Below are 25532 nucleotides of genomic sequence, written 5' to 3'. Positions count from 1 at the left end.
AGAGCACCCCTTGAGTGACTGGAGGGCCTCGGCCCCATGCAGCCCGGGGGTTGTTGTGGAGCCCCGCCCCTCCCCGTCACAGCCTCCACACTTGTGCCGACCTGGGCTCCTGCTCCTGTGCTCCTGTGGGGGGCTGGCAGGCTTCCTGGGGGCCTGTGTGGGCCCTGCCTCATGGCCCCCAGTCTGGCAGTACCCCGGTGAAGTCCATGGTACCTGGTGTTGGGGTGAGGGGATGTCAGTGGGCTCTAGAGGGGTGCATCTCCCTCTCCCTGTGCACCCCAGCAGGGAGGCCTCGGGGTCCTGGAGCAGCCCCTAACGATGGCCGTGCACGACTGCCCTAAGATATTCCAAATTAAATGAAAATATCACAGCGCCGTGTGGGGCCCTGGTGGGGGAAGTGCTTACGGCGTGCCTTTCCGCGCTCGGCGCTGTGTCGCGGCGGCATGATGGATGGCAGCTTGTAATTATACATGGGAAAGCGCTGAGCAGGCCGCATCCAGCAGCCTGGGCCTGGGAGGGTTAACTTCATTCTCTAAATAACAGAGAAAGTGCTGAGTCGTCACCCTGTGCCTGAAGCAGCCGTCCTCCAACGGGCCCCAGAGAGCTGCGGCTGTTCCACTGGATCGGGAAACTGCTCACCTTGCTGCCGGGGCGGGGCTGGCCAGAGAGGCGCCTTCCCTCTCCTTGTGAATAATTGAGGTGGCGAGTGAATCTCCACTCTCCCCTTCCGGGGCCCCGCAGCACCAGGCCAGCTGCTCCCCTCTCCCCTCCCAGGCTGCAGGGCTTCGGGCGGGGTAGGTGACCCCACACCCCTTGCCACGGTGGGGGTGTCCTGCAGCCAGAGCGCGGTGCCCCATGTCTCCCTCCATGTCCATCCCAGCTCACAGGTGTCTGCGGACAGTGCTCCTCTGTCCGCCAGCCTTGCCCGGGGCCCCTGTGCCGAGCGCTCGCCCGCACTCGCTTGTGTGTGCCGGCTGCGGCCGCGCGCCCAGTGCTCCCTTTGCTTCTGTGTTCTCTCGTTTACTTACTTGAGAGAACCAGACAGAGGGCTCGGTCCGCAGGTTCTGCCGCAGCCCAGTTCAGTCCAGGCCCCCCATGTGGGTGGCAGGGGCCACCGCCAGAGCCCTCGCTTGCTGGCCCCCAGGGTCTGCCCAGCAGGAGTGGGAAGTGGAGCTGGGTCTCCAAGCCAGGGCGCCAGACACCCACCTCTCGCGGTCCCTCCTCGGTCTGAGGGTGGCGTGGCCCGGTTGGCCTGCGGGAGGCCCCTGCGACCCTCGCTGCTGGCTGCCAGCGTGCGCTGAGCACATCCTTGTGCTAGGACAACAGGGTGCTGTCCTGGGCGGCTGCTCCTGCAGGGGCCCTGGCTCCATCGGGACTTCGCAGTGTGGCTGCCGTGTGCTGTCGGTGTGGGTGCCATGTGCCGTCGGTGTGGGTGCCGTGTGCCGTCGGTGTGGGTGCCATGTGCTGGCAGTGTGGGTGCTGTGTGCTGGCAGTGTGGGTGCTGTGCAATGTCAGTGTGGGTGCCGTGTGCTCCTGGTGTGGGTGCCATGTGCCATCGTTGTGGGTGCCGTGTGCTGTCGGTGTGGGTGCCATGTGCTGTCAGTGTGGGTGCTGTACACTGTCAGTGTGGGTGCTGTGTGCTCTCACTGTGGGTGCTTTGTGCTCTCGGTATGGGTGCCATGTGCTGTCGGTGTGGGTGCCGTGTGCTGTCGGTGTGGGTGCCATGTGCTGTCAGTGTGGGTGCTGTGTGCTCTCGCTGTGGGTGCTTTGTGCTCTCAGTATGGGTGCCGTGTGCTGTTGGTGTGGGTGCCATGTGCCGTCGATGTGGGTGCCGTGTGCCGTTGGTGTGGGTGCCATGTGCCGTCGGTGTGGGTGCCGTGTGCCGTCGGTTTGGGTGCCTTGTGCTGTCGGTGTGGGTGCCGAGTGCTCTTGGTGTGGGTGCCATGTGCCGTCGGTGTGGGTGCCGTGTGCTCTCAGCATGGGTGCTGTGTGCTCTCCATGTGGGTGCCGTGTGCTCTCGGTGTGGGTGCCATGTGCCGTCGGTGTGGGTGCCGTGTGCTCTCAGCATGGGTGCTGTGTGCTCTCCATGTGGGTGCCGTGTGCTCTCGGTGTGGGTGCCGTGTGCTGTCGGTGTGGGTGCCTTGTGCTGTCGGTGTGGGTGCCGAGTGCTGTTGGTGTGGGTGCCGTGTGCTCTCAGCATGGGTGCTGTGTGCTCTCCATGTGGGTGCCGTGTGCTCTCGGTGTGGGTGCCGTGTGCTCTCAGCGTGGGTGCCGTGTGCTGTCGGTGTGGGTGCCGTGTGCTGTCAATGTGGGTGCCGTGTGCTCTTGGTGTGGGTGCCGTGTGCTGTCGGTGTGGGTGCGGTGTGCTGTCAGTGTGGGTGCGATGTGCTGTCGGTGTGGGTGCCATGTGCTCTCTGTGTGGGTGCCGTGTGCTCTCGGTGTGGGTGCCGTGTGCCGTCAGTGTGGGTGCTGTGTGCTGTCGGCGTGGGTGCCGTGTGCTCTCTGTGTGGGTGCCGTGTGCTGTTGGTGTGGGTGCCGTGTGCTCTCAGCATGGGTGCTGTGTACTCTCCACGTGGGTGCCATGTGCTGTTGGTGTGGGTGCCATGTGCTCTCAGCATGGGTGCCGTGTGCTGTCGGTGTGGGTGCCGTGTGCTGTTGGTGTGGGTGCCGTGTGCTCTCAGCATGGGTGCTGTGTACTCTCCACGTGGGTGCCGTGTGCTGTTGGTGTGGGTGCCATGTGCTCTCAGCATGGGTGCCGTGTGCTGTCGGTGTGGGTGCCGTGTGCTGTTGGTGTGGGTGCCGTGTGCTGTTGGTGTGGGTGCCATGTGCTCTCAGCATGGGTGCCGTGTGCTGTTGGTGTGGGTGCCGTGTGCTCTCAGCATGGGTGCTGTGTGCTCTCCACGTGGGTGCCGTGTGCTCTCGGCGTGGGTGCTGTGTGCTCTCGGTGTGGGTGCTGTGTGCTCTGTGCACTGTGCAGTGGGGAGCACTGCCCCCAGTGTGCCACGTGGTACTGCCACAGGACTGCTGCATGTGTGCCTGTGTGCGTGTGTGTAGGGGGGACATAGTTACCACTCACTCCATTTCCATGCTGTGAGTGTTGTGCTTCCTCCTCCGTTATCCGCAGGCAGCTGCCTGGCTCTCCTGTGCCTTTAGTGCCTGAAGGTGGCCTGCCTGGTGGAGGAGGCCCTGGGGATGGACTGCCAGCTTCCAACAGAGAGCTGAGAACCAGGGAGCCCATCCCAGCCACTCTGCTCCATGACCCTGGGTGCGTCGCTTTGCCTCCCGCCTCTGTCTCCGTGTGAAGTCTGCGGCGCCTACCTGGAAGGGCCAGTGTGGTCACAGGCGGCTTCCTGGGCAGGCCCACCAGGCCTCGTGTCCTTTGTGCCTGAGCCTCACCCAAACCTCATTCTTTTTTTTTTTTTTTTTTAAAGGTTTATTTACTTATTTATTTAAAAGGCAGAGGCAGAGAGAGGAGTCCTCCATCTGCTGGTTTGCTCCCCAAACGGTTGCAACGGCTGGAACCAGGAGCCAGGAGCTTCCTCTGGGTCTCCCACGTGGGTACAGGGGCCCAAGGACTTGGGTCATCTTCCACTGCTTTCTCATGCTGTTAGCAGGGAGCTGGGTCAGAAGTGGAGCAGACAGGGCGTGAACCAGCGCCCATATAGGATGCCAGCGCTGCAGGTGGTGGCTTTTACCTGCTATGCCATAGCACCGGGCCCCAAGCCCCTTCCTACTTGAAAAGACTCAGCTCTGTTGGGGTGCATTTCCATGCTGTGCAGTCCCCGGGGTTCCCCGTCCCCCACGTGCCCCGCAGTGTGCGCCCTGGCCCTTGGTCCTGTTGCTGCTGTCTGTCCTGGCACGGGAGCTGCGCCCCGCCCTGCACATTGGGCAGTTTGTTTACCCTCCCACGGTCAGGGACTGGACATTTGGGCCATTTCTGGTCTGAGGCGGCTGTCACTGATGCGGCTGTGAACGCGTCTGCAACATGTGTGTGTCTCCGTTGCTCCAGGGTAGGTGGCAAGGAGTGGGACTGCTGGGTCCTGGAGCGGCCAGAGCCTGAATGAGCATGGCCTGCCCGCCCCCGCAGCCGCCGCCTGCCAGGCTGCACCCTCACAGCCCCACTGGGAGCCAGGGAGGGCTGCGTTGTGGCCACACCTCACCAGCTCTCGTCCCTGTCCGGCTGCAGGCCTAGTCACGGTCTCCGGTGGCTAGTGATGGTGAGCACCTTGTGTGCTGATTGGCTGTTCTCACCCTAAACAAAAAGCAAACCCCACACACACAGCTCTGTTGAGGTGCAGTCTGCACAGCATAAGACTCACCCATCGGAGGTACACAGTTCAGGGTGGGTGTTTGGCCTAGTGCTTCAGATGCCTGTCCATGCCAGAGTACCAGGGTTCCATGCCCAGCTCCCCTCCACCACCTCGGGAGGCGGTGGTGATGGCGCAGGTAACGGGGTCCCCACCATTCGTGTCAGCGACGGGTTGCGTTCCAGCTCCCAGCTTCCATTTGGCCTGGCCTAGTCCTGGCTGTTGTAGGCACTTGGAGAGTGAACAGTGGAGAGGAATGGTCTCTGTCTCTCCTATATGAAAGTTTAAAAAGGTGTGCAGTTCAACAGTTTTTGCGTGAGTACATTATTGACTTGTAGTTAGGGGAGGAGCATGTTGGGGAAGTTGCAGCACCCTCGGTGCCTCGTGGGGGTCTTGGCTCCACTTCTGACTCCGCTTCCTGCGGAGGTGCAGCCGGGGGAGCAGCAGTGATGGCTCGGACCCTGGGTCCCAGCCGCCACGGGAGATGCAGTCTGAGTCCAGGCTCCTGGCTTCGGCCTGGCCCAGCCCTGGGCATTTGTAGAGTGAACTAACAGATGAAAGATCTCTTTCTATCTGTCTCTCTTAGCCTTTCTAATAAAAGGAAAGTAAATTAATTTTTAAAATCAATAAATATAATAGAATATGTGTAAAATTATGTGACAGGTTCACCATTGTAACCATTTCTAAGGTCCATAATTCAGTGACATTAATTGCACTCACCGAATTATGCAGCTGTCACTATCTCTTGAAGATTTCTTTTTGAAAGGCAGAGTTTCAGAGAGGGAAGGAGAGACAGAGAGACATATCTTCCATCCAGCCAGTAGCTTCATGTGGGCCTTCCACGTGCATGCAGGGGCTCACGGACTTGAGCCATGTCCTCATGCTCTCCCAGGCACATTAGCAGGGAGCTGGATCAGAAGTGGAGCAGCCGGGATTCAACTCAGTGCCCATATGGGACGCTGGCGTTGTGGGCGGTGGCTTCACCTGCTGTAGCACAGCGCCGACCCAGCCGACACTGCTTCCTTACCCCAGATAGAAGCACTGTGAGCGCTAAGCAATGACTCTGTTCCCACTCCAGCCCCTGGCAGCCATGGACCTACTGGCTTTCTCCAAGAACTTGCCTGTCCTGGACGCTTCTTGTAGACGGAGTTGTATGAAGCACGCTGCTTAGCACAGGTCGCTCCTGGGGTGGGGGTGGGGGTGTCAGAGCTTGGGCTGAGTTGTGTAGACACGTGGGTTGTTCACCTAGGGTGGCATTGCTGGCGTGGATGGTAATTCTGTGTTTAGTTTTTTTTTAAATACTTGCTTATTTATTTGAACAGCAATTGCACAGAGGCGGGGGAAAGAGATCTATCTGTTGGTCTGCTGGTTCACTCCCAGGGGCCCAAGCCCTTGGGCCAACATCTGCTGCCATTGCAGGTGCATTAGCAGGGAGTGGAGCAGCCAGGACTGGAACTGGCACCCTGAAATGGGGTGCTGGCATCATAGGTGGTGGCTTAACCCACCATGCCACAGTGACAGCCCCTGTGCATAGCTTTCTGAGGAACCGCCGAACCATTTTCCTCCGTGGCTGTGGGGTTTTGTGTTCCTACAAGCTGTGCACACGCATTCCCACTCCTGCATGCCTTCCTCAGCACTTCTTGTTGGGCTAATTCATTTTTTGTGTGGGTCCTTCAGGGTTTTCTGCATATAAGATTACATTGTGAGTAAGCAGATGAGTCACTTCCTTTTCAGTTTGGATGCCTTTTGTTCTCTTGCCTAATTGCTCTGGGTAGGACTCCTAGGTGCTAGCGCTGTGGCATAGTAGGGGAAAGCAGTGGAAGATGACCCAAGTGCTTGGGCCCCTGCACCCACATGGGAGACCCAGATGAAGCTCCTGACTCCTGGCTTTGGATCAGCCCAGCTGCGGCCGTTGCAGCCATTTGGAGAGTAAACCAGCGATGGAAGGCCTCTCTGTCTCTGTCTCTCTCTCTCTCTCTCTCTCTCAAATAAATAGATAAATCTTTTTTTAAAAAGGCTTCAAAACAAAGGCTTCTAGTACTATGTTGCACAGAAGTGGCAAGAGAGAGCATCCCTCTTCCTTGCCTTGGAGGGAAAGTTGTCATCTTTGATCAGCTGTGACCAGCTGGGGACTTGCTCTGTGCTGGGTGCTGAGCTTTGTCACTCAAGGTGGCCCTTCAGGGCTTTTCTCCTTTGTTCTGTTAAGGTGGTCTGTCTGCTGCCTTAAATCATAGCCAGTTTGCACTGGCTGGTTTTTGTATGTTAAACCATCCTTGCATTCCAGAAATGTCTTTTTAATAAAGCTGCCCGTGTGGTGCTGTTTGGTCTTCAGGTTTTTCCAGGGACGGCAGTGCTGGGGAAAGACTTGGTCTCAGCTCTGCTTGTCCTGCGGTTTCTTTTGGCATCAGGACAATGCAGATGTTGTTGGATGCACAGCAGAGTGACCGTCCTCTCATGTCTGGGGCAGCTTGAGAGTCGCTGTGCGTTCTCTGAGTAGGAGTCACCAATGACACTGCGCGGCCCTCAGCTCCCCTCCAAGGAGGGTCTGCCCACTGCCTCACTGCAGCTGGGCCTGCTCGGGTTTTCTGTGTTTCTTGAGTCAGCGTTGGCAGGCTGTGTATCTCGCTCATCTAAGTTGCAGATCCAAGTGCGCGGCATGGTTTGACCCATTTCCAGTTCCCCTTCTGATGTCTGCAGGGTATGTAGGAGCCCTGTTTCATACCAGTAATGGAAATTCGTGACTTTTTAACCATCTCTTCAGCTAGAGGTTTATCAATTTTATCGATCTTTTCACAGGACCAGCTCCTTCCTCACTGATTTTTCTCTGTGTTTTTCTGAGCTCACTGCTTCCCACTCTTCGCTTTATGTTTATTTCTGCTTTGTTCCTTTTGTCCCCTCTGAGTTCTTCAGGTGGGAGCTTCAATTATTTTAAAATGTTTAAATGCATTTATTTGGGAGACAGAGAGACAGAGAGCTCTCTTGTGCTGGTGCACCCCCGAAATGCCTACAACAACCAGGATGGCCTGAGACCAGAGTGGGAGCCGGAACTCAACCCAGGTCTCCCTCGGGGTTGGGGGATGGCAGGAGCAGGGAGCGGAGCCAGAGCCAGGCCTGAACACAGGCTCTCTGATGGGGGTGCGGGTGTTTAACCAAAACGCTGAGCACTGCCGCCCGGCCCTGGCCGTCTGTCCTTTAATTGTTGTGTTTAGGCCATTTACATTTAGTGTGGCTGTGGCTATATTAGGGTTTCAGGCTGTTTGAGTTCTTGTTTTCTGGTTTTCAGTTCTTGTTTTTCCACTGGCTTTCTGTGGATTACTTCAGCATTGCTTAGAATGTTATTTGGAATTATCTGTAGTGGTTTTTTACTGTATTCTTTTCAAAATTTTTTTTATTCATGGGGCCAACATTATGACACTGCAGGTTAGGCCACTGTCTGTGAAGCCAGCATCCCCTGTGACGCTGGTTTGTGTTCCACTGCTCTGATTCCCATCCAGCCTCCTGCTAATGGCCTGGAAAAGCAGTGGAGGGTGGCCTGAGTGCTTGGGCCCCTGGATGAAGCTCCAGGCTTCAGGCTTTGACCTGGTCCTTGCTGCTATTTGTAGAGTGAACCAGTGGATGGAAGATCAATTTATCTCTCTCTCTCCCTCCCTCCCTCCTACACTCCCTCCCTCCTACACTCCCTCCCTCCTCCCTCCCTCTTGCCTTCTCTCTGTAACTTTTAAAGTTTCAAATAAATAAATAAGTGCCTTTCAAATAAATAAGTAAATCCTCAATAAAATAATTTGTTATGCATTAGAGCAAGAAGAGGGGGATATCTTTACATAACTTCAAGTAATTATCCCGGGTGTTAAATTGTATATTCACAAGCTATCAAAGTCTACCAGTCCTACCATCTTACCAGTTTAAGTACAGAAAGCTTAATTTCATGTCTGTTTACCCTCTCTCATTTATTTATTTAAGATTTATTTATTTTGAAAGAGAAAGAGAGAGATCTTCCATCTACTGGTTCATTCTCCAAATGGCCGCAGTGGCCAGAAGCCTAAAGCTCCATCCTGGTCTCCCTCATGGGTGCAGGGTCCCACAAACCTGGGCGGTCGTCCGCTGCCTTCCCAGACGTGTCGGCGGGAGCGGGATGGGAAGCAGGGCGGCCGATGGGAGCCGGAGCTGCAGTGTGGGGTGGGGACGCCGGCATCCGCAGTGGGCGCTAACCCTCTGTTAGGACAGTGCCCGTCCACAGCGAGGATACTTAGAGTTATCTTAAGTGTGTGACCCACACGTTTAGAGCCGTAACAGAAGCTGTTAGCATTTTTGCTCAAACATCAAATACAACTTAGAAAACTCAAGAAGAGGGAAGTCTGGTGTGTTTATTCCTGTTTTTGCTAATTCTGTTCTTCCTTCTTCTGTCGCTTCCTTCGCTGCTGTCCGGGCGGCCCTGCTGGCAACGCAGCCCCCAGTGCCCGCACCTGGGAGCACGGTGCTTCCTCCTTCCCGAAGGCCGTCCACCGTGCAGGTTCCGCGTGCTGGTCGTTGTCCTCTCGGCTTCCGTCCTCGCTGATGTGTGGTCGGGCCTGCGCTGTCGTCGGCCTCCCCGACAGGTGAACTTCTCTCTGCCTGCTCTGAGGATCCGTTCTGTGACTTCTGCGAGTGAACCTGTGTGGGGTTCTCTGCTGTCTGATTGGGAATCTGCCAGCTGCTGCTGCTGCTGGCTTTTTTTTTTTTTTAAGATTTGTTTATTTGAAAGGCAGAGTTACAGAGAGAGAAGGAGAGAGCGCAAGAGAGCTCTTCTTCTGTCTACTGGTTCACACCCCAAATGGCCACAGTGACCGGGACTGGGCCAGGCCAAAGCCTTGTGGTTGTGTGTCGGGTGTGTTTGTGGTTGCGTGTGTCAGGTGTGTTTATGGTTGTGTGTCGGGTGTGTTTGTGGTTGCATGTGTCAGGTGTGTTTGTGGTTGTGTGTGTCAGGTGTGTTTGTGGTTGTGTGTGTCAGGTGTGTTTGTGGTTGCATGTGTCAGGTGTGTTTGTGGTTGTGTGTGTGGATGTGGAGTGCCTGTGGTTGCATGTGTCAGGTGTGTTTGTGGTTGCGTGTGTGGAGCGTGTTTGCGGTTGCGTGTGTGGAGCATGTTGCGGTTGCGTGTGTGGGTGCTTCCAGAGCACGGTCTGGTGCTGAGCTGAGGTCTGTCTCTAGCACCGTGGCTGGTGTGTGGCTGGTGTGTGTTGGGTGTGTTTGTGGTTGCATGTGTCAGGTGTGTTTGGTTGTGTGTCGGGTGTGTTTGTGGTTGTGTGTCGGGTGTGTTTGTGGTTGCATGTGTCGGGTGTGTTTATGGTGTGTGTTGGGTGTGTTTGTGGTTGCATGTGTCAGGTGTGTTTGTGGTTGCATGTGTCAGGTGTGTTTGTGGTTGCATGTGTCAGGTGTGTTTGTGGTTGCATGTGTCGGGTGTGTTTGTGGTTGCATGTCGGGTGTGTTTGTGGTTGCATGTGTCAGGTGTGTTTGTGGTTGCGTGTGTCAGGTGTGTTTGTGGTTGCATGTGTCAGGTGTGTTTATGGTTGCGTGTGTCAGGTGTGTTTGTGGTTGCGTGTGTCAGGTGTGTTTGTGGTTGTGTGTCAGGTGTGTTTGTGGTTGCGTGTGTCAGGTGTGTTTATGGTGTGTGTTGGGTGTGTTTATGGTTGCATGTGTCAGGTGTGTTTATGGTTGCGTGTGTCAGGTGTGTTTGGTTGTGTGTCAGGTGTGTTTGTGGTTGCATGTGTCAGGTGTGTTTGTGGTTGCGTGTGTCAGGTGTGTTTGTGGTTGCGTGTGTCGGGTGTGTTTGTGGTTGTGTGTGTCAGGTGTGTGGTTGCATGTGTCAGGTGTGTTTATGGTGTGTGTCGGGTGTGTTTATGGTTGCGTGTGTCAGATGTGTTTATGATTGTGTGTCGGGTGTGTTTGTGGTTGTGTGTGTCAGGTGTGTCTGTGGTTGCATGTGTCAGGTGTGTTTATGGTGTGTGTTGGGTGTGTTTATGGTTGCATGTGTCAGGTGTGTTTATGGTTGCGTGTGTCAGGTGTGTTTGGTTGTGTGTCGGGTGTGTTTGTGGTTGCATGTGTCAGGTGTGTTTATAGTTGTGTGTGTAGATGTGGAGTGCCTGTGGTTGTATGTGTGGAGTGTGTTGCGGTTGCGTGTTGGAGTGTGTTGCGGTTGCGTGTGTGGGTGCTTCTAGAGCACGGTCTGGTGCTGAGCTGAGGTCTGTCTCTAGCACCGTGGCTGGCGTGTGGCTGGTGTGTGCTGCACTGTGGAGAGCAGTGTTTCACGTACAGTCAGTTTGAGATCTCGCTGGTTTTTGGAGTGAGGAGTCATTTTCCGTGGGAGCTGAGACGTGCTGGCTGTTACTGGGGGCGTAGCAGGAGGTGCCGCCCATTGCTCTGCCGCTGATGCTGTGGGCGGGGTCTCCTTGCCACTGCTTGGTGGGGCAGGGCACTTCCCACAGAGCCTCTGCTGGTGCCCCTGCCTGGGCTGGGGTGGAGTCCACATTGCTTCTCCCACACCCACACGCCCTCCACGACACCCTTTCACGCCTGCAGCCTGGCTGGGGTCATGCCCAGTGAGCCAAGTGGGGTGCGCCGTGCACCTGGGGGTTGCACTGGAGTGGGCGGCTGCCCTGGTCCACCCATGGGCATGTCCACGTCCTTGGCTGCAGTGAGGCGGTGCCCTGCCGTGGCTACACAGACCTTGCTGTGTTGGGAGCTGCTTTCCCGTCTGAGAGAGGCGTGCGCTGCCTCCGTCTCAGGGCCCTTCCCAGCAGGCAGTGGTGCGCTGGCGCCTCGCTCTAAAGCGGCCTCCTTCCTCCTCCTGCTGTGGCCTCTGTTTCCATGGCGACTTGGTCTCACTGCAGCTCCCCGAGCATGGGTTCTGCCCAGCAATTGGGCACTGGCTGGGTCCCGCCTGGATCCCAGTGCCTTCCACCAGCCTGAGCCCTGGGGCACCCTGCTCAGAGCGGGGGCTCAGCACACAGCAGCCCAGGCCAAGGCAGCCAGGGCTGAGGGTCACCCACCACTACCCCAGCTGGCACCGCAGCCTCGTCTCCAGCTCCCCTGCCCGCCCCTTCCCTTCCCCCAGCTGCAGACCTGGCCCAACTTTGCCACAACCTCCAGCCATTGTTTTGTTTTGTTTTAAAGATTTATTTATTTGAAAGGCAGAGTTAGGGAGAGGGAGAGAGATCTTCCATCTGTTGGCTCACTCCCCAAGTGGCCATCGTGGCTGGAACAGGGTTAGGCTGAAGCCAGGAGCCAGGTGCTTCTTCCAGGTCTCCCACTTGGGTACAGGGGCCCAAGCACGTGGGCCATCCACTGCTTTCCCAGGCCATAGCAGGGAGCTGGATCAGAAGTGGAGCAGCCAGGACTGGGACTGGTGTCCATATGGGATGCTGACTTACCAGCCACGCCATAGCACTGGCCCCAGCTTCCAGCCTTTTGACCTTGCCAGCCCATAGGGCCTCCCTCATCAGAACCCTAGGCCCCTGTGGGCTCAGTCCCTGGCCTCCCAGCTCATCCCACCCTCCCCTCCCCATGATGTAGGGCTCTCAGAGCTGTCTGGGGCTGGGCGGGGCGTCTGACAGCAGCCCTGAATAGAGCCAGTTCTCGCCCCGCCCTCTTCTGCCCCCTCCCTGCAGGACTCCCACCCCCAGGGGCTCCTGTGCCCTTGGAGTGCGTTCAAGCCCTGCCCCAGTAGCCGAGTGGCCCTGCAGGCTGCACTGTGGCTGTCCACTGCTCAGGGCCCAGCACAAAGCACGTGGCCATTTACCGTGTTCCCTGCTGAAGTTTAGATTTGCCAGAAAGGTGCAGGGATCCCAGAGTTGCCACGCTCTGCGCCGTTCCTGGCAGGTGACTACCCCCAGCTGTCCACACTGGTTGACGTGAGCATGTGGCCGGCAGTTCCCTGAGAACGGTGTCTGCTTTCTGCTCCAGGGCACATGGCCGCTCTCCCTAACGCAGGCTGGAGACTTAGGCAGCAGAAGAAATTCCTGAGGTGGGGGCAGGGGCGGGCAGTGGGACGCAGCCAGCAGTCTGTGCGTCCTCTGGTTTTGGGCAGTGGGAAGAGGCTGTCAGGAGGTGGCGCTGTGGAGCCGGGCCTGGGGCTGTTGCCTGTGAGCCTGTGAGGAGAGCCCCCTGTTGGACCCTTCTGAATCCTGCTCTCCACACCAGCTGCCAGGCAGAAGCCACTGGCCTGTGCATCCGCCACAGTGCTTGTCCTGGCCTGGGGCGGCCGTGGGGGCCGGCGGCGGCTCGCCCTTCATGGGGTGCTCCGAGTGGGGAGGGTGTGGCAGGGGCACCGGGCATCAGCACTGTTACACACCGTTGTCTTGGCACCAGTCCAAAAGCCGGTGACAGCTGAGTCATTGGCACACAGCTTGGCTCTGCAGCCCCTGGCCCAGAGCAGGGGCTGCACTGAGGGCAGCTGCAGCCGGGGGAAGGGGGCGCAGGCCACCGCTTCCAGGCAGCCCTGGGAGGTCCAGCCTTTTCTTCTTGACCATTAGAAGAATCAAACGTTATTTTACTTATGTTTTAAGATTTATTTATTTGAAAGGCAGAGTTACAGAGAGAGAGGGAGAGAGAGGTCTTCCATCTGCTGGTTCACTCCTCAGATGGCTACAACGGCTGGGGCTGGGCCAGGCTGCAGCCAAAAACTTCCCGGGGTATCCCCGATGGGTGCAGGGCCCAAGCACTTGGGCATCCTCCACTGCTTTCCCAGGCCACAGCAGAGAGCTGGATCAGAAGTGGGGTTGCCGGGATATGAGCTGGAGCCCATATGGGAGTGTTTCAGGTGGCAGCTTTTACCACATCGCTGACCACAGAAAAATACATCTTTTGGGCGTAAGCGCTGGTTCAAGTCTCAGTGTCTGTCTGTCCATAGCCGCCCCTCCCCCAGCCCCCCGTTAGTGTCCTTTAGCGACGTCTCGCTCACCTCCTGAGAACTGTATTCCAAGCACTTTAAGGACACTTAGAGAGGCAGAGCTCCGACACACTGGCTCACTCCCGACTTGCCCACAGTGACCAGGACTGAACCCGGGTCTCCCACCTGGGTGACTTGAGCCCTCCCCTGCCACCTCCCCAGGCCTGCATTAGAGGGAGCTGGATCCAGGAGCTGGGGACCAAGTCCAGGCGTCTGGTGTGGGATACGAGTGTCCTAGCTGGTGGGCCAAATGCCCACTCCCCTGCTCCAGGCACTCTTGCTATTGGAAATAGCATGCCCGTCTTCACATTTTGTTTTCCTGCTTTTCAGGGGTGTGCACCTTGGTTGCCCACAGGTCCGTGGGTGTTTCTACACAAGCATCGCACCTTTCCGGCCAACGATCTTCTTTCCTTCTTCGTTTTCTTTGCCTTGCCCTGCCGCACTGTCCAGGACCACGGGTTCTAGCGTTGCTGGTGGCAGTGGGCTTCCGCCTTCCCACAGTGCTTTGTGCTTTCTGGAAGGTTCTTGTGAGGAACACCAGAAAGTGTCCTTTGAGTGCTCCTTGGCCTAGTGCTTCCTTTTCTGTAGATTGGCTATGGCATAAACCACCCCGTGACTGGATTTTGCGTGGAGCTTGAATCTCACTAAACCTCTTCTCCCACGGCCTGCCCGTCAGCCTTGACTGTGCCGATTCTCTGGTGTTAAACCAGCCGTGCATTCCAGAGATGGACCTGGCGCGGTTCCGTGGTGGATTCGTGTCTGTACGCATTGTGATCCGTGCGGGACCTCTGCCCCGTCCTCGTGGAGCTGGCCTGAAGGGCCTGCAGGGTTCCTGCCGCTGCACTTCCCGCGTGGGAGCCGCTTCTGCCTTGGGAGACTCCTGCCGGGGCACAGGGCAAGCTCAGGCCGCACGCGCTGTCTCCTCCTCCTTTCTCAGCCTTCAAACCAAGCTCTTAGTATTTTTTTTTTTTTAAGATTTTATGTATTTATTGGAGAGGCAGAGTTAGAGAGGTCTTCCACCTACTGGTTCACTCCGCAAATGGCTGCAATGGCCGGAGCTGGGCCGGTCTGAAGCCAGGAGCTAAGAGCTTCTTTCAGGTCTCCCACGTTAGTACAGGAGCCAAGGACTTGGGCCATCTTCTACTGCTTTCCCAGGCCACAGCAGGGAGCTGGATCGGAAGTGGAGCAGCTGGGACTTGAACCCGTGCCCATATGGGGTAGGGGCACTGCAGGAGGAGGCCTAGCCCACCACACCACAGGCCAGCCCCAGGTCAAGGCCGTATTTGGTTTCTGACGTGCTCATTGCCTGTCTTTGCGTGAACAATCCCAGGGGCAGGCAGCCCCACATTCCACGTCGCCATGTTGCGTCCTTGGCAGCTCTAGGGATTACAGATTCTCCTTTATATCGAGCTGTCATTTTTTTTTTTTTTTTTTTGACAGGCGGAGTGGATAGTGAGAGAGAGAGAGAGAAAGGTCTTCCTTTTGCTGTTGGTTCACCCTCCAATGGCCGCTGCGGCCGGCGCACTGTGCTGATCCGATGGCAGGAGCCAGGTGCTTCTCCTGGTCTCCCATGGGGTGCAGGGCCCAAGCACCTGGGCCATCCTCCACTGCCTTCCCGGGCCACAGCAGAGAGCTGGACTGGAAGAGGGGCAACTGGGACAGAATCCGGCGCCCCGACCGGGACTAGAACCTGGTGTGCCGGTGCTGCAAGGCGGAGGATTAGCCTACTGAGCCGCAGCGCTGGCGAGCTGTCATTTTTAAATGTTATTTATTCAAAAAATGTTTAAAGTTTTATTTTTATGTATGAAAGGTAAGAGAGAATTCAGTCTTCCATCCACTGGTTCACTCCAAACGGCCACAACGGCCAGAGCTGGGCCAGGCTGAAGCCAGGAGTCGGGAGCTTCTTCAGTCTCCCACGTGGGTGCAGGGGCCCAAGGGCTTGGGCCACCTTCCGCTGCGTTCCCAGGCCACAGCAGAGAGCTGGGTCTCGCGTGGAGCAGCCGGGCTTTGAACCAACGCCCACGTGAAATGCTGGTGTCTCGGGCGACGAGCTGCGACAGCACAACACCTGCCCCCACTTTCATTAGTTACTCATTCGAATTCCTTGTGGGCATAGGAATATTAGGGTTTTATCTTTTCTGGCACTTGTCAGTTCTGTGTGTGTTCCCCCTTTGCTGGTGTGAAGTGTGGGGCTGGTGCCTTGCTGCCGCCCACTTGTCCCCCAGTGTCACTCGTGCATTCCTTTTCTCTGCCTCCGGGTCAGTCTTTTAAAATGTGTTATTTATTTGAGGGACAGACGGAGCTCTCCCTTCGGCTGATTGACTCCTCAGATGCCCACAGCGGTTGGGCCAAGAGCTCGGCCCTGTGTGCAGGGTGCGCTCCCTCCCAGGGCGTGCGCCAGTGGGAAGCTGGGTCGGGAGCAGTCGGTTGTGTGGGGCAGTGGCACTAGAGGCACCTTAGCTGCCCGACGGAATGCCTGCCCCTCCAGTTGATGGCGGCGGCAGAGGTGCGCGTGTTGGCGGAGCACCAGCCTGGGGCCCTCTCGGGCTCGTTGGCGGTCTTTCCCTCTGCTTTCCCTGGGTTCCTCGTGCTGTTTTCCCGTGGCGCTGGGGACGCCGTGCTTTCTGATGCGAGCGCTGAGGGCTGTGAGCACTGCTGAGCTGCGTCCCGCAGTTTTATCTTCATTGATTGAAGCGGCGGAGAGAGGGAGAGCGCCAGGAGCCCAGCACTCAATGCGGGGCTCCCACGAGGGCGGCAGGAGTGGGGGCAGCGTGTGCTTCAGCAGGAAGCCAAAATCTGCAGCGGAGCAGGGCCCTGACGGCAGCGTGGCTGCTGCGCTGAGCGCCCTCGGCCACCCGCGGGCTGCGGTGCTGCTGTCTCGGGCCGTCACTCGGCTCTGGACGTGGCCTCATCCCCGTTTCGTGTTGGATGCCTCACTGAACTGCGATCATCTTGATTCCCAGATTTTTTTTTTATTTTTCTATTTTTTATTTTTTTGCCAGACAGAGTTAGTGAGAGAGAGTTACAGATAGTGAGAGAGACAGAGAGAAAGGTCTTCCTTCCGTTGGTTTACTCCCCTAATGGCCGCTATGGCCGGCACTGCGCCAATCCAAAGCCAGGAGCCAGGTGCTTCTCCTGGTCTCCCATGCTGGTGCAGGGCCCAAGCACTTGGGCCATCCTCCACTGCACTCCCGGGCCACAGCAGAGAGCTGGCCTGGAAGAGGGGCAACCGGGACTAAAACCCCGGGTGCCGGAGCCGCAGGCGGAGGATTAGCCGATTGAGCCGTGGCGCCGGCCGATTCTCAGATCTTGAGAGGACGTTCTGGGAACTCGCTGGACAGCCCTTGACATTTTGTCAGCGAAATGCAGCCCAGGAGGAAACGTGGGCCTTGAGGCCCGAGGTTTGCCTCGTGTCCAGCTTTTTTGGGCTGTTTTGTAACGTGGTTTTGCTTTCTCGTAGCTCTTGGGTAATTTTTAAATGTCCTCGTCTTGTTCCTGGGGTCCTGCTCTGTGGGGCGCAAGCTCGGACCCACGCCATCCACTGAAAGTGTGTGTGAGCCCCACGTGTCGCGTCCCCTTGCCAGGAGCCAGTGGGCGTTCACAGGAAACAGTGGCTTCCAGGCTCAGCGTGCTGACGCTCCGGGCGTCACAGGGAAGAGGTGCAGCCTCCACACGTTGTGCTGCTTCCTGCACACCCTCGGCGGCCGCGGGCTCTGGGGCTGCAGCTGTGCAGCCGTCACTTGGCGTCCACTGCCCCGCTCAGCAGCCTGTGGTCGGACCTGCAGACGCAGCCCCGAGGGACCTGCTGGCACTGTGCTGCCCAGCGTGCCGCCCGCACCCCCTGTAGCTTGCAGGCACACTCGTGCACTCTGGTGGGAGTCCTTCCTTCCACACTGCCCGTCCTCTCTGTCCACACCGCCCTGGGTCTCCAGGCTCTGTGCCGTGGAATGAGGATGGGACGGGGCCCCTGCCTTGTGGCTGGGGCAGGGGTGAGGCTGACTGTACCCCACAGAGGCGTGGGGCACAGTGAGTGGCCAGGACTTTGAGCCACTCTGTGGGTAGCTTCCAGGTCAGGAGGACGCATGTTCCGAACAGACCCCCATCCCTGCTGGCTCAGGACCGGGTGCTGGGAGCAAGTGGCTCAGGGCTGTTGCCACATCGTCTTCACTGGCCGTGCCAGCAGGCGGGGGCCCCGGGGCTGGTGTTGGCAGTTGGCTGTCTGGGGTGTCCAGGGAGGGTTTGCTGTCTAGGCTACTGCGAGGTGCAGTTGGGGTGTCCCAGGCCGGCTGGACGCCAGCTGTCCCCTGGGAGTCTTGCCTACTGGAGCCAGCTGCAGAGGGGACTGAAGGGGTATCCCTGTCCTGGAGAGGCCCCGGGCAAGAGGTGGGCTCCTTGGGGTGGAAGGGAAGGCATGGGAGGCAGCCTGGGTTGGGCCCCGGGGCCTTGGATGGGCTTCAAGTTTCCCAGTGGCCTGGGACGGAGCGGAGGCCCCACTATTGCCCAGAGCACCTGCCGGCTGCTGCCCTTCCTACCCGGGGTATAATTAGCCACCATGACAGGTGCTGCGTATCGAGTGCCCAACTCTGACCCAGTGCTGCCTGGCCTTGGCCGACCTGCCCCACCCTGGACCAAGGCTCAGAGGCTGAATCCTGAGGAGGCCTCAGGCCCCACCCCCCTTAGCACAGGGATGGTCAGGAGGGGAATCCCGGGCAGTGGCACAGGCTCTGGGAGTCCTGGCGCTGGCCCCACCCCTGCCCTCAATCCCTGCGCAGCGCCCCAGGGATCACTGAGGGCATCTCGGGCAGGTGGGAGGTGTGGAGCCCAGGCGGAGCCTCTGCTGGTGACGTCAGCCCCCAGCAGGAAGCCTGAGGCCTGGCGGGCCTGGCCTGGGGCTGCAGCAGCCAGCCAGCCGCCCAACTGCGCCCCTCTCCCCAGTGCAAGAAGAAACACACGCTGCTGTGCCCCGACTTCGCCCGCAGGGGCGCCTGTCCCCGCGGCACCCAGTGCCAGCTACTGCATCGCAACAAGAAGCGCCACGGCCGGCGGACAGCGCCCCCCACCCCGGGGCCCGGCGACACCACCCCCAGGAGCAGGCCCTCGGCCGGCCACGGGCCCAGGTGATGGTGCAGTGGGAACGGCGTGTCAGGGCACATGGGACCCCCTGGGGTGGTGCCCCCCCCCCCGGGTCCCTGAGGCTAGACTGAGCCAAGGCATCCCCAGCCCCTGGAGGGGGTAGGAGCTTCTGATGACCCATTGCCTGGAGAGGGGACCTGCTGTGTGAGCGTGGGAGCCCAGGCAGGGCAGGCGAGGCGGGGTGCATGTGGAGCTGGGATTGCCACCAGCCGGCCGAGCCCGGGTGCCTCAGGCAGAGGCCCCGTAACCCCCTGGGGCCCCGGCAGAGGGGAGGTGGGGGCGGGCTGCCACCCTCACCTGGGGCCCTTTGCTGTCCTGCAGGAAGCCCTCCGCCAGCCAGCGTCCACCCACACAGACGTCCAGCTCTGCTGCCACGGCTGCCCCCGCCTCCCCTCCCCAGACCCCAAGGAAGTCAGCCTCGGCCTTTCCCTCCACTTCCTCACCCAAGGCGGCTGCCGCCTCCTCCTCCTCCTCCTCCTCCTCCTCCTCCTCCTCCTGCCCCTCCTCCCCCCCCTCCTCCCCCTCTCCCTCCTCCCAGGAGGAACCGCACCTCCAGGAGGCGGCCGTGCCGGTGGCTTCGAGCTCTGGGGGCCTCTACAAGCTGCCTTCCTTCATCTCCCTGCAGTCCTCGCCGAGCCCGGGAGGCCAGACCCGGGCGCGGACCCCCAGGAGCCCCCGCTCCAAGGACTCAGGTAGGCAGCCCCAGGCCCGGCCCAGGCATCGGAGCTGCAGGTGGGGCCCTGTGAGCCAGGCCGGCCGTGGGCAGGGCCGTGAGGTGCAGCCCGGCCCGGGCTGATTTAATTAGGAGGCAGCCGTTTGTGTTAATTTGTTCTGGACGATCAGAGGCGCTGCTGTGGAGAGCAGATGTTCCTGCTCGCGGGATGCACATTTGGGGCCTGGTGAACGGCTCCGCTCAGCCTTGTTTAGGGAGAAGGGAGGATTTTATGGCTGCAGACGGCCCTCTCTGGGAACACTTTACAGCTCTCCGCACTCTGAGTGACGATAAACCCCACGCAGCTCGGCGGGCTGCAAATGCGCGGCCATACGGCCGGCGTTTTATTGTCGTATTTCACGGTCGTCACGCTAATGGAGGTGCTTACTGCAGCCCCCTCACAGCCCTGCCGAGCTCGCCACAGCCACCGCGGCCAGGCCCTCGTGCCTTGCACCAGCAGGGGCCCGTGAGGACTGGGAGGGGGCTGGGGGCGGGGTGGGTGCTGAGGGCCGTCAGAACTTCCTTCCCCCCTCAGGTCCCACCCACAGGGCCTGGGTGCTCTGGGCAGAGGTAGGCTGCCCTGCCAAGGTGGCCAGCTGGTGGGGTGGGCTCGGCTGCCTGGGTGGCACCTGGGAGGTGGCCCCTGAATCGACTGGGGAGTGAGGCAGGAAGCACTGAGCCAGCCTTGCTCAGTGTGGGGCCCGCGCTCTGCCCCACCCACCCCACCCAGCAAGCTGCTCCCACAGCCCCCCTGAGTAGGAGGTGTGTGTGCACATCTGTGCAGGGTGTGCATAGGCCGGGGGTGAGTGTGGGATCTGTGTGGGGTGTGCATAGGCAAGGGTGAGCGTGTGTATCTGTGTGGGGTGTGCATAGGCCAGGGGTGAGAGTGCACATTGTGGGTGTACATGGCCCAGGGGTGAGTGTGCACATCTGTGCAGAGTTTGCATAGGCAGGGGTGTGTGTGCATCTGTGTTCACACCACACACGCCCTCCTGTGTTCACACCATACACACCCTCCTGTGTTCACACCACACCCTGCTGTGTGTTCACACCACACACACCCTCCTGTGCTCACACCACACACACCCTCCTGTGCTTACACCACACACACCCTCCTGTGTTCACACCACACACACCCTCCTGTGTGCTCACACCACACACACACTCTCCTGTGCTCACACCACACACACCCTCCTGTGCTTAAACCACACCACACACTCCTGTGTTCACACCACACACACCCTCCTGTGTGCTCACACTACACACACACCCTCCTGTGTGCTCACACCACACACACACTCTCCTGTGCTCACACTACACACACCCTCCTGTGCTCACACCACACACACCCTCCTGTGCTTACACCACACCACACACTCCTGTGCTTACACCACACACATTATCCTGTGTGTTCACACCACACACTCCCTTCTGTGTGCTCACACCACACACACCCTCCTGTGTGTTCACACCACACACTCCCTTCTGTGTGCTCACATCACACACACCCTCCTGTGTGCTAGGCAGGGGTGAGAGTGCACATCTGTGTGGAGTGCATAGGCAGGGGTGATTGTGCGCATCTGTGCGGGGTGTGCATAGGCCAGGGGTGAGTGTGTACATCTGTGTGGGGTGTGCATAGGCGGGGTGATTGTGCGCATCTGTGCGGGGTGTGCATAGGCCCAGGGGTGAGTGTGTACGTCTCTGCAGGGTGTGCATAGGCCAGGGGTGAGTGTGTACATCTGTGCAGGGTGTGCATAGGCCAGGGGTGAGTGTGCACATTGTGGGTGTACATGGCCCAGAGGTGAGTGTGTGCATCTGTGTGGAGTGTGCATAGGCAGGGGTGAGTGTGTACATCTGTGCAGGGTGTGCATAGGCCAGGGGTGAGTGTGTACATCTGTGCAGGGTGTGCATAGGCCAGGGGTGAGTGTGCACATTGTGGGTGTACATGGCCCAGAGGTGAGTGTGTGCATCTGTGTGGAGTGTGCATAGGCAGGGGTGAGTGTGTACATCTGTGCGGGGTGTGCATAGGCCAGGGGTGAGTGTGCACATCTGTGCAGGGTGTGCATAGGCCAGGGGTGAGTGTGCACATTGTGGGTGTACATGGCCCAGAGGTGAGTGTGTGCATCTGTGTGGAGTGTGCATAGGCCAGGGGTGAGAGTGCACATCTGTGTGGGGTGTGCATAGGCAGGGGTGATTGTGCGCATCTGTGTGGGGTGTGCATAGGCCAGGGGTGAGTGTGTACATCTGTGCAGGGTGTGCATAGGCCAGGGGTGAGTGTGCACATTGTGGGTGTACATGGCCCAGAGGTGAGTGTGTGCATCTGTGTGGAGTGTGCATAGGCCAGGGGTGAGTGTGTACATCCGTGCGGGGTGTGCATAGGCCAGGGGTGAGTGTGCACATCTGTGCGGGGTGTGCATGGCCACGCCACCCCCGCCGTACAAGCCCTGGGCACAGCAGAGGCCCTTGTAGCCGCTCTGCTCCCTTGCCCATGGCTGGCCAGGCCAGGCCTGCAGCAGGCTGGGTGGGCCCTGGGAATGCCAGGTCCTGGAGGCCGCTGGGGGCAGGCTCCCGTCCACAGCTGTGGTCCCCTCCCTAGCCTGGGCTATCTGCGTCCCCCACCCTGCGGGCCGCCCATCCTGAGCCCCAGAGCAGAAGCCTGTTGGGGGGATGCTGCACCTGGCTGGGGGTCGCCACAGCCCTGACCCTTGCCCTCTCCACACAGGGAGGCCTCTGCACATCAAGCCGCGCCTCTGAGGGCCCCGGGACCAGCCTGCACCTACCTCACCCTCCACCCTGAGGAAGGGCTGCAGGGGCACCGTCCTGCCTGCCTGACGCTCAGCCTTCTGTGGCCAGTATGCCCAGGGCCTTGTCTTCCTGCCTTGGGCCAGGCACCTGCCCAGCCGGCCCCCGTGCCCCTCCCTCCTCACCCCTGCCCCTCAGGGTGCCCCGTCCCGTCCCCTGCCGTGGGCGTGGGTGGCCGTGCCCTGGCTGCCCGGCCTCCTCGCAGGTACTTTGTGTCCAGCAATAAAGGCTCTGTCCTGCACTCGGTCGCCCCGTGCCGGCCGCCACCGCCGCACCACTGCGCACGCCGGCGCCCGCCCTGCCCCACATAAATGCTCTGGGGTCAGAGCAGTCCCCTGTGGCCGAGCCAGCACCATCTGGGGGGGGGGGGTCAGGCGAGCAGGAGGTGGGGGCAACCCTGGCTCCACCCACCCTGTTGGCACTTTGGGTTCTGAGGGACCTGACGGGGCCCTGTCTGAGAACGCGGTGGCACCCTTGGAGGGCCCCCCAGTGGCCTACGTGTGCAGCCATCATTGCACCCCCTGGCCACTGCCCTGTGCGGCCACACCTGCCGCCTGGAGCCCGGCAGTGATGAGGTTGAAGAGCTGCGCTGGCCGGGGCGGGTCCCTGGGAGAGGGCAGCTCTGCCCCTGCCGCCCAAGCCACGGGGTGCATGCCCGGCTGAGGGCAGGGGCTCCCCCGAGCAGATGCTGTGACCCACCTGGCAGGACCAGAGCTCCGCCCGTGAGCAGGCGGTGTGCGGGCCTGGCCACTGGGCCCGAGGGGCCTGGGCTGGGTACATTGTGTCCAGCATTTGCAGGGCCTGTGTTCCAGCTTGGCAGCCTGCTCACAGCTCCTGGGGCCCTTGGTGCCAGCCAGGGTGCAAGCCTTCAGAGGAATGGAGCAGGCCAGCACGTGGCTGCAGGGGGCTGGGGGCGAGGGGGCCAGGGGTGGGGGCTGTAGGGAGCTGGGGGGCGAGGGGGCCGGGGGTGGGGGCTGCAGGGAGCTGGGGGCGAGGGGGCCGGGGGTGGGGGCTGTAGGGAGCTGGGGGGCGAGGGGGCTAGGGGTGGGGCTGTAGGGAGCTGGGGGGCGAGGGGGCCGGGGGTGGGGGCTGCAGGGAGCTGGGGGCGAGGGGGCTGGGGGTGGGGGCTGTAGGGAGCTGGGGGGCGAGGGGGCTGGGGGTGGGGCTGTAGGGAGCTGGGGGGCGAGGGGGCCGGGGCTGGGGCTGCGGCAGGGAGCTGGGGGCGAGGGGGCCGGGGGTGGGGGCTGCAGGGAGCTGGGGGCGAGGGGGCCGGGGCTGGGGGCTACAGCAGGGAGTGGGGGTATGGGGGGACCAGGGGTGGGGGCTGCAGAGCTGGGGTATGGGGGGACCAGGGGTGGGGCTGCAGCAGGGAGCAGGGTACAGGGGGACCAGGGGTGGGGGTGCAGAGCTGGGGTATGGGGGGACCATGGGTGGGGGTGCAGCAGGGAGTGGGGTATGAGGGGACCAGGGGTGGGGGTGCAGAGCTGGGGTACGGGGGGACCAGGGGTGGGGCTGCAGCAGGGAGCGGGGCACGGGGGACCAGGGGTGGGGCTGCAGAGCTGGGGTATGGGGGGACCAGGGGTGGGGGCTGCAGAGCTGGGGTATGGGGGGACCATGGGTGGGGCTGCAGCAGGGAGCAGGGTACGGGGGGACCAGGGGTGGGGGCTGCAGAGCTGGGGTATGGGGGGACCAGGGGTGGGGCTGCAGCAGGGAGCAGGGTACGGGGGGACCAGGGGTGGGGGCTGCAGAGCTGGGGTATGGGGGGACCAGGGGTGGGGCTGCAGCAGGGAGCGGGGCACGGGGGACCAGGGGTGGGGCTGCAGCAGGGAGCAGGGTACGGGGGGACCAGGGGTGGGGCCACAGCAGGGAGTGGGGTATGAGGGGACCAGGGGTGGGGGTGCAGAGCTGTCCGCTCAGACCCTCTGCCCGCCCCTCACCTCTGCTGCAGGTGGGCTGTGACAGCTGCCTGCCCACCTGGAGGGCTCTGGTCTGCGGCTCAGGCCACACTCACAGGGGGCAGCTCCACCTGTCACCACTGCCAGTGCTGCCACATGGCTGGGGGAGCTGTCGCAGGCCCAGTCAGTCCCGCCCTGTGCTGTCCATGGCCACACTGAAGCCTGCAGGGTGGGGGTGACACTGACCTTCAGGCCTCTGTCTCAGCGTCCTCCCAGGCAGCCCCCACCCCCCTCTGCTGCCCAGTGCCTGGCCGGAGAGTGGCCAGCCCTGCCAAGACATGAGCACGTGCCGACCTGGGGTCCTAGGTCCACTGGGGCAGAGCGGTGTGGGCCAGTGCCGGACTGGGGGAGTCCTCAGGATCTTACCCCTGGTCCCCCCCGTACCCCAGCTCCCTGGAGCCCCCACCCCTGGTCCCCCCATACCCCAGAGCCCCCACCCCTGGTGCCCCCATACCCCAGCTCCCTGGAGCCCCCACCCCTGGTGCCCCCGTACCCCAGCTCCCTGGAGCCCTCACCCCTGGTGCCCCTGTACCCCAGCTCCCTGGAGCCCCCACCCCTGGTGCCCCCGTACCCCGCTCTCTGCACCCCCACCCCTGGTCCACTCGTACCCCAGCTCCCTGGAGCCCCACCCCTGGTGCCCCCGTACCCCGCTCTCTGCACCCCTACCCCTGGTCCCCCCGTACCCCAGCTCCCTGGAGCCCCCACCCCTGGTCCCCCCGTACCCCGTTCTCTGCACCCCCACCCCTGGTCCCCTTGCCCCCCGTCCCTGGAGCCCCCACCCCTGGTCCCCCCGTACCCCGCTCTCTGCACCCCCACCCCTGGTCCCCTTGCCCCCCCGTCCCTGCAGCCCCCACCCCTGGTAAGATCCTGAGGACTTACTGGCGGCCCACCCCCAGCTCCTGGTCTGAGGGACATGGGGGCTGGGGGCAGTGGGGGTCTGCGCCCCCACGTGCTTGGAGGGGGTCCTGACTGGAGAAGGGTGGCCAGGTGGGCAGCAGGAGGCCAGCTGGACTCACCTGAGCCCCTTCCCCAGCATGGTGTGCCCCGCAGGGGAGCAGGTGTGCTGGGCACAGCAGGCCCTGGGCCAGCACTTGGGAGTGTCCCCCTGTCTCCGTGGGTGGTCGATGCAGAGCGCGCAGCCTTGGCCTGGGGAAGGCAGGAGCCAACTTCCCACTGAAGTAGATGCCATAAAAAGGGCGTGTCCCAGTGGCACACAGGGTCCCACTGCTGCGCCGCAGGACCACCAGCCCTGCCCGTGGCACCTATCCCGGGCAGGTGCCAGACCGTGCACAGAGGTGGCTGGGGCGGGGAGCAGGAGTGGCCCCCAGGCCCCAGGCTTGTCCCCCATGTCACCCTGGCTGGCTCTGGGCTCTGCCCTCTGCACCCTCACCCGGCCCCTGCCTTGGGCGGGAGCTGCGACAAGACCAAGCGGTGATGGCAACGACCTGTGACTCGCCTGAAGCCTCAGCTGGCTGTCCCTGCAGGGGACCTGTGGCCAGGAGCTGGAGGGGCAGGACAGGTCTTGGACCTCCAGATTCAAGAACGCGGCTCCACCACCAGCGGGGGTGGGGGGGGGGCACCTGGGAGGGCCGACCTGCGTAGGAGCCCCGTGGCCCCCGGTGAGACCACGGCCTGGCCGGCCCCACTGCTCCCGCTCCCGCTAGTGCATGAGCCCAGTTTCGGGTCATTTGCTCCCACAGGG

The 25532-nt window shown here is 60.8% G+C and overlaps 1 protein-coding gene across 5 annotated transcripts in view; it reads left to right on the top strand.

The window, feature by feature from the left end:
- ZC3H3 (zinc finger CCCH-type containing 3) overlaps window positions 1–22116 on the top strand; it is a 76990-nt gene extending 54874 nt beyond the window's left edge. The window contains exons 10-12 of one of the 5 annotated variants that reach the window (XM_051841771.2): window positions 18164–18345; window positions 18683–19053; window positions 21796–22116. In XM_051841771.2, the coding sequence (XP_051697731.1) occupies window positions 18164–18345; window positions 18683–19053; window positions 21796–21827 (585 nt within the window). In that variant the 3' untranslated portion in view covers window positions 21828–22116. The other 4 variants (XR_011389351.1, XM_070075587.1, XM_070075586.1 and 1 more) reach the window with 4 other exon arrangements.
- The last annotated feature ends 3416 nt before the right edge of the window (window positions 22117–25532 follow it).

Source organism: Oryctolagus cuniculus, chromosome 6 (genome assembly GCF_964237555.1).
Source record: "Oryctolagus cuniculus chromosome 6, mOryCun1.1, whole genome shotgun sequence".
NCBI classification, from domain to species: Eukaryota; Metazoa; Chordata; class Mammalia; order Lagomorpha; family Leporidae; genus Oryctolagus; species Oryctolagus cuniculus.
Note: the sequence above shows the minus strand (reverse complement) of the source record. Positions and strands in the feature narration are given on the sequence as shown.